Genomic DNA, 11247 nt, shown 5'->3' with positions numbered 1-11247 from the left:
GAAGTTGAAGTTCAACCCTAATATAAAAGGAGTTCCAGGAAAAGGCCACCTGAAAAAGAAGGAAGGGGGTTATAATAGGAGCTAAATTCAAGATAACATCCTAACAAAGCATACGAGTTGACAAATAAAAAAGACCAGTTGCCTTTTTCCACATCCAATCCAGTTCCTTCTTAGCTTCAGCCTCCACATGTACTTCCTGTTTTGGGGCCAGGGAAATGGTTTCAAAGCTCCATTTGGACCCAGTCTTGAAAGCAATCGATACCACCACCACCAGGTACCTCGAGTCTGATACAAAAATATGGATTCTTTTCATGGCAAAATGCCTTGAATCCATCTCTCCGCTGCCTCTGGACCAGCGGACCATCACCAGTGGCACCAGCAGCAGCGGCGCTTCCTCAACCTAGAGTCTCCAGAGGAGTGAACTTTGCCTCAGGATTCAAGCCCTTCTGTTCCCCACAACCTCCCTGGACTTCTCCCCCAGCTTCCAGGAAGATACCTGAAAGGTGAGACTAGCTTCCATCATCTCCTGCGGAGCACTTCCCAGTGACTTCCTCACCCACCTTTACGGTAAATTCTAAAAGTTGCTCCCCTGGTTTCCTGTGTGCGATTTGCTTCCAGCATCTCACACTCTAAGCCCTCAGGCTTCCTCACTGCTACCTCTTACGTGCTCTTTCCTATATGGATTCTCAAGTTGATTTCCCCAGGAAGCTAAGAGATGAACACACAGCTCAACAGCTATGGGGGGAAAGGAAGGAAGCAGGATTGGCTGGAAGTCAAATATTGCTGGACTCTCAACAGAAACCTCACGCAACACACCAGGAAGTTTGAAGGAAAACTACTGTGAGTTGAGGTTTAAGATCCATGTGTACCCCTGTGTCTACAGTCATTGGTGACTCCTCAGAAGTGGGGCCTGACTTGGCAAGAAGCCCTCTTCCTGGAGGCAATCAGTCTTCATAGGATGGACAGTTAAGGGTTGGCAGCTGAGGTCTGTCTGTGACGTTGCTGCAACGATTATGCATCATTTGGAGAAAAAAAGGTTGTGTTCACTAATGTGTGTGGTATTCAGTCTAAAAAAGGTTGTGTTCACTAATGTGTGTGGCATTCAGTCTAAAAGAAGGAATGGCATCCCTTTTGAGTGGGCCAACCATGCTCCAAACACCTATTCCTTCTACAGGTAGGTAAACTGAGGCTAAGAGGGAGTCTCTCTGCCATAGTTTTATAATAAATGACTAGTACTTGAGTATAAGCTTTTCACTCTTTTGTTTTATATTTTTAAGCCTTATTCATTTTTATTTTATGCGTATGGGTGTTTCGCCTAACTATGTATGTGCTTGGTACCCATGAAGGCTAAAAGAAGGCATTGGATCCCCTAGACCTGGGCTTACAGACAGTTGCTAGGCACGGGGTAAGTGAACTGGGAACTGAACCCCGGTCCTGTGCAAAAACAGGACAGGGTTTTAACTGCTGAGCCTCCAGCCCTTAAGTGTAGACTTCGCACAAAGCATTTACTGTTTGCTTTCCGTGTCTTAATCATCCAGGACAGTGCTGAGCGGGAAGGACCACTAATGTCTTCATTTTGGCACAGAGACGTGGTTCAGCAAGGTGGTCCAAACTGAGCTTACAAAAAGGCCCTCACAGAGAGCTTAGAACCCAGACAAGATTCCTCTTTCCTCTCTGATCCAACAACCTGACACATATTTAATAAAAAAAAAGATGTGAAATGTAAGGATTTCCCTGTATAAAAATGGCATTAAATTACAATGTATAGTGCAAGAAACCCTACACTGGGTCAGAAAGGGGGGGTTACTTTGTTTACCAAACATTCATTGCATTTCCAGCAGCTCCGAGTCCCTGGGTCACATGTTGGAGACTGCTGTTGTGGGTAGGCTGTCAGGTAATGCAGTGCCTCTCAAATGTTAGTGTGAGGAAGAACCTTTGTGGAAACTTGTTTAGGATACACATCATGGGGCTAGGGAGATGGCTCAGAGGCAAAGTGCTTGCCACACAAACATAAGGACCTCAGTTTGAATCCCCAGCGCCCATGTAAAAACCCTAGTGTGGTGACAGGCACCTGCGAGCCTAGCACTTCAGGGACAGAGACAAGAGGGTCTCTGGGGCACCCTCACCTTCTAATCCATAAGCTCCGGGTACAGTGAGAGATTCTGTCTTAAGAAGTAGGTGGAAAGTGAGAGAGAAGGAGACTCAACATTTTTCTCTGTCCTCCATGTGCAACACACACACACACACACACACACACAAGCAAAGCACAACCCCCAAACTTCTGATTCCTTAAATAGGGGAAGAGCTAAGGAATTGTTGCTATGAGAGGCTGACCCAGATGGCATTGAAGTTGTATCTTGGAAGACTTTGAGTTAGTCAAGGGTTTAAGTTCTGATCAGCTGTGGATGTCAGGAAGTTAGAAGTACGTGCCTTGGAAATCTCTTCAGAGAACTTTGGAAAGACTTCTTAGAGTGGGCAGACAACATAGCAATAAGATAGAAGGGTTCTTTCCAATCAGGAAAAAGAGTGTCTGCATGTATCTAAGCAGGAAAAGAAACAAGGAAAGGGGGTTTCACTTGAAACAAGTCAGGAGTCTGAGTGTGTGTGTGTGAGTGTGTGTGTGCATGTGTGAGTGTGTGTGTGCATGTGTGAGTGTGTGAGTGTATGTGAGTGTGTATGAGCATGTATGTGTGAGCATGTGTGTATGTGAGTGAGAGTGTGTATGTGAGTGTGTGTATTTGTGCATCCCTATTTGTAAGCCCTAAAGAGTGGCTGACACCCCTAGAGAGGAGCCCCACATCTGACTGGGAGTTAGGTCCACCAATAAAGACTGGGCTTATTTGAGTCCCTGAGCCACGGGCTTCCTAAGAGACTTTCCAGACCTGACCAGCAAAGCCACAGGGGGTTGGAGGAAGGCTTTCTTTCCTTTCTGCTCTACCGCAGTGGAGGACAACACACAGTCCTCTTAGCAGCCCCCACCCAGCTGTTCCTGTCCTCCCAAGAGCCCTCCCACCTTCTCCCTAGCGGAGGCAGCTGTTGTCGCCAAAGCCACCTGCCCCTTCCCTGGCCTATGAGTCTCCAGTTCCAGAGGCCTCCAGAAAGTAAGACAGCTTGCAGGAGGGAAAACAAGACAGCCACTAAAATTAAATGGATTGTCTGCAAACGTGTTTTTAATTAAAATTGTGATTCATTTTCATGGGAGAAGAGGCCCCTTAAGAACAATTGTGCTCCCTAAGTGCCAGGCGCCAAGCTTAGTTGCTTCACTCAGAGCCAAAGAGGGAAGGGAGGTGACTTGGAGAGGCAGGGGTGGGGGTACTTTCCCTTCTGGGGTGAAGAAAGCAAAGTGGGAAGTGGGGGGAGCTGGGAAGAAAGCTTCCCAGCCTCTGCTCAGTGGGACCAAGCTTGTTGGGGACCAAAAGCTGGGATTCTGTGTTTTCTTTTGTTCCATAAGATTATGCCACCTTCTCCCTCCTTTTCTTATCCCAGGAGGTCCCCAGCCACCAGCTTTGACAGAGAAGACAGAGCCACCTACAGTCTTGACTTCGGGGCAGCCAGGGTAGGGGAGAGATGGAATCTAGGAGAGAGAGGGAGAGGGAAGAGAGGGAGGGGAATAGGAAGGAATAGAGGAGAGAGGGAGGGGGAGGGAGGGAGGGAGGGAGGGAGGGAGGGAGGGAGGGAGGGAGAACAGAGAACTGAGAGTGTGAGACCGACTTTGAAAGGCAAAAAAGTGAACTCTGTGTGGGCTGCTGCTCTGACGTCAGCAGAACCCAGAGCCCGGTACACCCGCCCCACACACACCCGGTCCCTCCTCGGCATTTCAAGGAACTGCTGTACACACTGACACCCCTCCCTGTCTTGGATTCTTCCCTTGGGGAGTGCAAGCATAGCTACGAATTGGGGTTCAGGGGCTGCCCTGCAACGACCGACTGGAAACTGTGATCTCTGCACCAGCAACACCGACTTGTGGGGATGCCACCCTGTGGACCACTGCTTGAGTTTTTGAGGCGGTCATGTCCACTGCCAGCATCTTCCAGGACCACTCCTACCATCCCCAAGTCCAGACCAAGGCCTCCGTCTTGGGTCACAGTCTGCGTCCTAGGAGCAGGAGGAAGAGTCCCTCGCCAACACATACCCTGGGATTAATATCTAGTTCGTGTCCTTTCGCTTTCAAGGTTTCTGTTTAAGGGGCAAGAGATTTCTAAGTCAAAAGAAATTAATTAAAATCCTGCTTGTCCGGGAGGCGGATTTGTACAAAATCCCAATGTTAAAGGAGCTGGAAAACGCTAGAAACACGGAGAGCGTTAGACAGAAACTTGTGCAGGACAGAAAGACTGAGAAATCTGTATTTCGGACAAAGAAGGCAAGATCAAAAAGGACTCAGGACCAGAGACAGGTCACTCAGGGACAAAATACCGCCCCACCCCCACCCCTGCTCCGCAAAGTTCGCTGGCCTGAGTGTCAGTGGTGTCCGGGTCCCTCCTCCCTGCTCTTCCGGGATGGGACTCGCATTCTAACCCTGAGACTCATCATTTGCTGGACCTTCTCTTTTTCTGTGCGTGTGTGCGTGCGTGTGTGTGTGTGTGTGTGCGTGTGTGTGTGTGTGGTTTTTTTATCTTTCAAATATAGGACAAAAATACACTTTATCATCATAGATATATATTTTTCACTCTCACCACATAAATACAAAAACATCCAAAGAGCCAAGACATCCAGAACACAGTTAGTAGCCAGGATTCAGTGACACCTACCCGCGTTTGAATCGTTCGTTATTTTCTTCACTATTTACCTAAGAGCGAGAGCGAGAGCGAGAGCGAGAGCGAGAGAGAGAGAGAGAGAGAGAGAGAGAGAGAGAGGGGAAAAAAGAGAGAAAGGAACAAAAAGGAAAAAAAGTGAAGCAAGAAAAGAAATGGGAAAAAGAAAAGGGAAAAACCTTCGCATGTAAATAATTTACAATAAAGTTACTAATTTTCCTTTAACGTTTTGCGCTTGTTTCAGATGGGTGAATACATTCTCGACACTGAGGCACCTCGCGCTCTGGGCCTGTGGTTTTGGTTAAAATGCAGTGGAGGTGACTCTGGGGCCTGGGGTTGCGGTTAGGGCTGAGGCTGCGCCCACGTGGTGGTGGTATGGGTTCTCACTCTGAATGACTGACACCCTGGGGTTGAGGAGGAAGAGGTGTCTGGTGTGCCATGCAGGGAACCACTGGCAGCCAGGAACTAGAACTGGTGAAGGCCACACCGCCAGACACCCTAACCTGTCCTTCGGAAGGCAAGGGTTAGGAAATCCGGGAGCTTCCTGCATCATGAAAAGCCTTTGTAGATAGATTTCAGAAGCCGAAGCAGCAGGTGTTGGGGTGTTGATTTACTTCCAACCCCGGCCCTTCTGCTGTAACTTCGTTTCTGGTGGACTGCCACGAGGCACCGCGCTCTCATGGGAGGAACAGGAAGCTGTGGGTCAGGGCTTGAACAGCGCCCCCACCCCACCCCCATCCCCGTAAAAGAAGATTCTGAATCTTGCTTTGAATCTTCTAGGCATCATTGGCCTTTCCTCTTTAAGTTCCTAGCTAAAGTCACAGCACTCTGGATTTTAATTTTGCACTGCCCCGTGGTGCGGTCTCTAGCCCGAATTTCTTATACTTTGCAAACTCAACTATTTATGAGTGTTTAAAAATAGGTAACACTTCATCTGGTTTTGTGTAACAATTACCCTTGTTTTATTGCTGTTATATCAAATTTATTACCACCTTTGCCTAGCAAGACATTTGATTTATCGTTTCTCGGGGTCGAGGAGATAGCGATTAGAGCCTCCTTAAAGGGAAAAAAACTCATCAACTCTTCGGACAGGAGTTTGCACCAATTATCCTGAGGTCTAAAAACCTGGGCCAGGAACTCCCAAAGCCTTGGTTTCTCTGACAAGAGGGGATGGGCCCTTTTTTTGGGGGGGGGGGCTAAAGAAACCAAAAAGCGTTCTCAGTCCCTGGCTGCCTGCGAACATACTTCCTCTTGCAAAAACTCATAGGAGCAGTGCGCAGCGTCCCTTATCCGGGGGGGGGAGGGGGGGGGGACGGCGCTGACTTAGGCTCAGTCTGTTCCTTCCCTGGTTGGCAAGGCTGGGGGAACCAGGTTGCTAATTCGGGTATTTCTCCCCAATTCTTTGGATCATTCCTGGTTTTAGAAGGAAGCTGGGGTTGGAGGGAGGAAGGAAAAGTAGAGAGAGAACAAAACAGCTCAGTTGAGATGAAATCAGTAGCCTGTGGGGAGGAGGAGCGGGGTGAGCAGTCAGAGGCCTAGTGGGGGCCAGGAAGGCCAGCGCAGGAGCACTGGGCGCCTAATGCGCGCGTGAGTCCATAAATATCACCACAATAGATGTTATAAATATAAATACAGGGTAACACTTAAAATCAGTCCAGCGCTTTTTTCTCGGCCCCTTCTTTATTGTTGGTCCGGGAGTAAGGTTCGAAGGCCGAGGAGCTCAGGTACCGGGCAGAAAGTTCTTGCAAATTCCCAGCTAGCGAACCAGCCATCGTCAACGGGGCAGAAGACAGGCGGCTGGCAACAGAGCCTAGAAGCGACGGCACCGGCAGGCTGAAGAGACCGTGGCTGGCAGCGGGTGCCCCCGCATGCAGTCCCCCCGGCCCTGCAGGCCCTGGGCCGGGAGCGCCGCCCACGGCTGGCGGGTGCTGAGACGCAGCGCCTGCGGGGCCCGGGGCAGTAGCGGCGGCCGCGGCAGCCGAGCCCGCGGCAGCGCCAGCACTCAGAGCTGGGAGGCTGGGCCCCCGCAAAGCTGAGCCGAGAGCGCTGGTGGCACAGGGCGGCAGCAGAGCAGGCAAGCCAGGCGGCGACAGCAGGCGGCCCTGCTCCAACAGCCGCAGCACACTGCACGTGGCGGCGGTCTCTGACACCACGGAGCGCAGCTCGGAGTCCTTGCCCTGGTCCTTCTTCTGCTTGGTTCGCCGATTCTGGAACCAGACCTTCACCTGAGCGCAGATATGCAGGAGGAAACGTGGAAGAGAGCAGCAGGAAAGAGCAGAGTCAAAGGCAGCAGGGGTTTTTTTTTTGGGGGGGGGATTGGGGGTACCTGAGTTATTGGGACCCTCCCCTAACCCCAGCCCTAGCCGCAGCCCCACCCCACAGCAGAGGATCAAGGCTCCAAAGCTGCTAGCGGAGCAAGAGCCACCACGAGGGGGACACTATTCCACTGGGCTACGCTTCCGGGTCACGCAAGCAGGCCTAGGCCAGGGAGGGTCACAAAAGCAAAGAAATAAACTGTCCGTCCACGACACTAGACACTAAGAAGGAAGGAAGACAGATATTTCACTGTGCTGCTGCGATACCCACGGAGGTGTTTTGTGTTCACAAACCGGTGAATCAGCACAGCCTGAGATCCTAAGGCCTGGGAAGGTTGTGCAGGAAGCTGAGGTGGCTGGGAACACTGTTTTTCAGCCTTTCTAGGTCCAGGTCGATAGACCAATGAGTTCAAATTTGGCCACAGAAAATCTATCTGTACCTTTTAGAGACTCTCGGGGGTTGTTTCTTGCTTGTTAGGCCAAAGACTGACCACCAACCAGTCTTAGACAGAGAAGGTGGTGGAAGCCGGGTGGGCTTCATAGGCCAAGCTTTCTCCACCTTAATGATATTCTTATAACTATCACTTCCCCTGCACTCTGTTGAGGACTTTGGAGTCATGGAGTCCTAGAAGCCTGATGTAGACTAAATACATGCCAATGCCGGGTTCCCCTTCCATCTCTTCTGACCTAGAATAGAGGGCAGTGGCTATATTGGAAAAATAAGTAAACATCCTATTTAGATTTTGCAAGCTAAAGGGGATTAACACAGACAGTAAGACACGTTACTATGCCGTCTCAAACTCAGATTTTCCCCACCTATTCTGTCTTCGGTTCTCAGTATTCAGCCAGGATTTTAGGCCTAAAATGCTCTCCACTTGCTTCAGGGCTGGGCATAGGAAAAGAGACCAGAGAGAGAGCTGAGGAGCTGTTCGTACACTCTGGTCAACCCCCAAACAGCCCACACAGGGAAAACTCTCTCAGCCTTGTCGTTTACACGGTCAGTTCCAGAGCAGCACGGGACTTTAAGGTAAGGAGAGAATCTTAGCAATGTGCAGTGCTGGCTCCCAAGTCACCAGCCCCACTGACCATCCTATACTCTTTCCGTCATCACGAGGACAGAGCCTCTGAGGTTCCCAGAGTGGTGCTCAGGGCTGCCTTTTTAAAGGAGTAGGGGCTGCCATATTTGCAAAGGCCGGTCTTAGAGAGTTGGCACCGCTTTCTAATCCTTCTTCCTGCAGAACGGATCTGGGTGTTCGGTAAACCTAAAAGTCCCTAAACGGGATGTTACTGGGAATATATTCCCAGTATATATTCAAACGGTGGCGCGCGGGAGGGGGGGCGATCAGCTTTTGATAAATCAGAATTCATCCAAAAATTCTAAAGTCTGAGAGCCAATAAGAATTCCAAAAGGACGGAATATGGAGTCCCCTGGGCCAAGTCAAGGTGTGCGGAAATTAGACCATGGAGGACTTGCGGATGAGGAAAGGAAGTGACAGTTTTAAAAAGAGGAGAAAGTCTCAGACTCATCCTGTCCACCCCAACTCATCCATGTCCCTGGGAGGTTCGATCCAAAGCAAGGTAAACAGTGAGGAAAGGCAGGCTGGGGTGCTGGGAAGAGGAAGCCTGATGCTGTGAGCATCCCGGCAGCTGGGTACCTGGGTCTCGGAAAGATTGAGCTGCCGAGCCAGCTCGGTTCTCTCCCGGCCCACCACATATTGGCAACGCTGGAACTCCATCTCCAGCCGGTAGAGCTGCTCCGCCGTGAAGGACGTGCGTGTCCTCTTGGGCCGGTCCAGGTCCAAGCCCTTGGGCAGGATGATTTCTCGGATAGACCCCTTGGCATCTAGGGAAGGGTACATGTCAGCCACCAGAACCCTCCAATTTTCTCCTCCTCTTTGCCCCAAGCAAAGAGGGACAAGTCTCCAGTAGGATGCGGCGGGTGTAGGGGTGGCCACAGTCGTGAAGCCGAGCCCCTGTGGGTGTATGGAGACCAAAGGGGCTAACTTCATAGCATTAAATGGAAGAGTAACCAGACTTTGTCTTGGCAGAAGACCCCAAACACTGAAGTGGGGAAAACTGAGTTCTAAATAGGTGGATGTTCCTTCTGGCCTAGGGGGCCTCTGCTGCGTGATCCGAGTCCCCAGTAGCCCAGAGGGGGCTGTAACTGATCATCCCAACCCCAGCATGGCCCCAGACTGCTGAGCAGCCTGCACTTCTGCGGTCCCCACCCCCACCCAGGGTCTCTGGCCCGCTCCTACCCAGGCAGCAGCAGGAGGAGGGATCGAAAACCTGCTTGCGGGGCCTGGCTATCTGCTGGGCTGTCGGCTGGCGGGGGCGGCGCCGGCTGAAGGCGGCCTCGGCGCCGCTACTGCCCGGGAGGAGAGCATGCCGCTCCTTGAGCGAGGCCGAATCCAGTAAGAAGGCGGCGTCCGCAGCCCCGCGACCCAGCTCGGCGGGTCTTCTAGGCGGCCTCAGCCAGGCCGGGAGCTCAGCGCCAGGGCCCTCAGCCCAGTCTGCCAACTGCCCGGGCGCTATCCTGCGGCCGAAAGCTGCGCTTCTACGCCAAGGGTTCTCTTGGGTGCGCTCTGCCTTTCAGGGCTCAGAAGCCCGGAGGCCGCCTACCCGGGTAGGTCCTCATCCCGGAGGATGCGTTCACGTCCCCCTGAGGACTGAGGTCCAAAACCCAGCTTGGTGTCCTGCCCACTCCTCGCAGCGCCGGGATTCCTCTCCGTAGCTGGGCTGGCGGGACCCCTCAGGGCTACTAGGGCAGAGGCCCCAGGAGACCGCGTTCAGGGGAGCCCCAGGCTCGGGTCCCCTGCGGCCGGCCAGACCCGAGAAAGAAGACCAGCAACAACTTTCTCCCAAGTCCTTGCCAGCCCTGGGCGGCAGCGCGCAGCTGCGGCCAGGGAATCACCCCAAAAGAACGCGCCCCAAAGCCCTGCCCATCCCTACCTCGGACTAGGATCCGGCGACAGTAATCCGGGTCTGCGGAGGAATTGGATTTACTTTTGTTACAATCTTCCGAAGCGCCAGACGCCGAAAAGGCGCCCTGCGGCTCCTTGAGGAAGGCGGCCGGAAGGCTCCCCTCGGCGCCCTTGATCTCCCGGCTCTCCTTGTGCGTGGTCTTCGAGACCCTGGCGGCCTCCGTGTCCGAGTGGCACCGGACGTCCATTTTGTCTGGTTTCCCGAACATAGGCAAAACAACACAGAAAAGAAGAAAAGGGGGGAGGGGGAGGGAAAAAAAGAGGCAGAAGGGGACAAAACCCCTACAACGCAGCCCCTAAGCTCCTTCGCCCGCGAGAATGAATGTCCCCGCGGGGTGGCTTCGGCGGCCGCGGAGGGTCAGCTGCGACAGGAGAGTGGCGCGCTCGCAGAGAGGCGGCTGGTCTGGTCCAGGATCCCGGTGGAGCAGTGGCGAGGCCGCCTCGTCAGCGTCCGCGTCCTCTGAGCACGTCCAGTGTCCCCCAGGCTGGTGATCAGGTAGCGAACAGCGCAACTCCGAAACGCGGCGGCTCCGCCTGTTACTGAGACGGCCGAGTTGTGGTTGTCCGACACCCGGGGGGACGCACACTCGCTGTTGCAATTGATTACGGGTAATTTCGCAGCCCCCACGTTTCAGTTACCTCATGAATACACTAAATTGTTTGGATAATATATCAGATCGTAATGGATGGTTTCTGTCCTTGTCCCCAATCAAGTAGGGGTTTAGCCAGTGAATAAACGGAAATGATTGGTCTTGCTTTCGGGAAACACAATCAAAGACCCACACTTCCAGAAAAACTTTTGACAAGATTCATCCTGAATTGTTAGCACCATTAGCAGGCATTATTAACTTTCTCTTTGCCTTTGACCTTCCTGCTAACATACTGGCTAAAGGGGGTTTCCTCCAGGCTCTCCATATACAGCTGAATGGGGGAGGGTACCCCCTCAGTTCTTGTCGCTGAAGAAAGCAATTGCCTCTGGGTGGGGAGGGAAGGGGGAGGAGAAAAGTTTCCCCCTAAAGTCTCCCACACACACACTCCAAAAAAGCCAAGCTTTCTCCCCAAGAGACTCCTTAACACACCTCAATGCTGACAGCCATCTTAAACTGCCGCCCCTCTTCCTGGAGCCTCAGTTGGATTTTTTTTCATGCCTGCACCTCCAGCAGCCCTGAGGCAGCCCATTCAAAGGGCAGCTTTGTA

The 11247-nt window shown here is 52.3% G+C and overlaps 1 protein-coding gene across 1 annotated transcript; it reads right to left on the bottom strand.

The window, feature by feature from the left end:
• Positions 1–6400: 6400 nt before the first annotated feature.
• Positions 6401–10522, bottom strand: Vax1 (ventral anterior homeobox 1). The gene is made up of 3 exons (XM_057779619.1): positions 10019–10522; positions 8722–8909; positions 6401–6976 (listed from the first exon to the last, which is right to left on the bottom strand). The coding sequence occupies exons 1-3, from the start codon at positions 10257–10259 to the stop codon at positions 6401–6403; spliced, it is 1005 nt and encodes a 334-aa protein (XP_057635602.1). The 5' UTR covers positions 10260–10522.
• Positions 10523–11247: the final 725 nt, after the last annotated feature.

This window comes from Chionomys nivalis, chromosome 8, assembly GCF_950005125.1.
Source record: "Chionomys nivalis chromosome 8, mChiNiv1.1, whole genome shotgun sequence".
NCBI lineage: Eukaryota > Metazoa > Chordata > Mammalia > Rodentia > Cricetidae > Chionomys > Chionomys nivalis.
The sequence above is the reverse complement of the archived record's forward strand: the minus strand, read 5'-3'. Positions and strand labels throughout refer to the sequence as shown.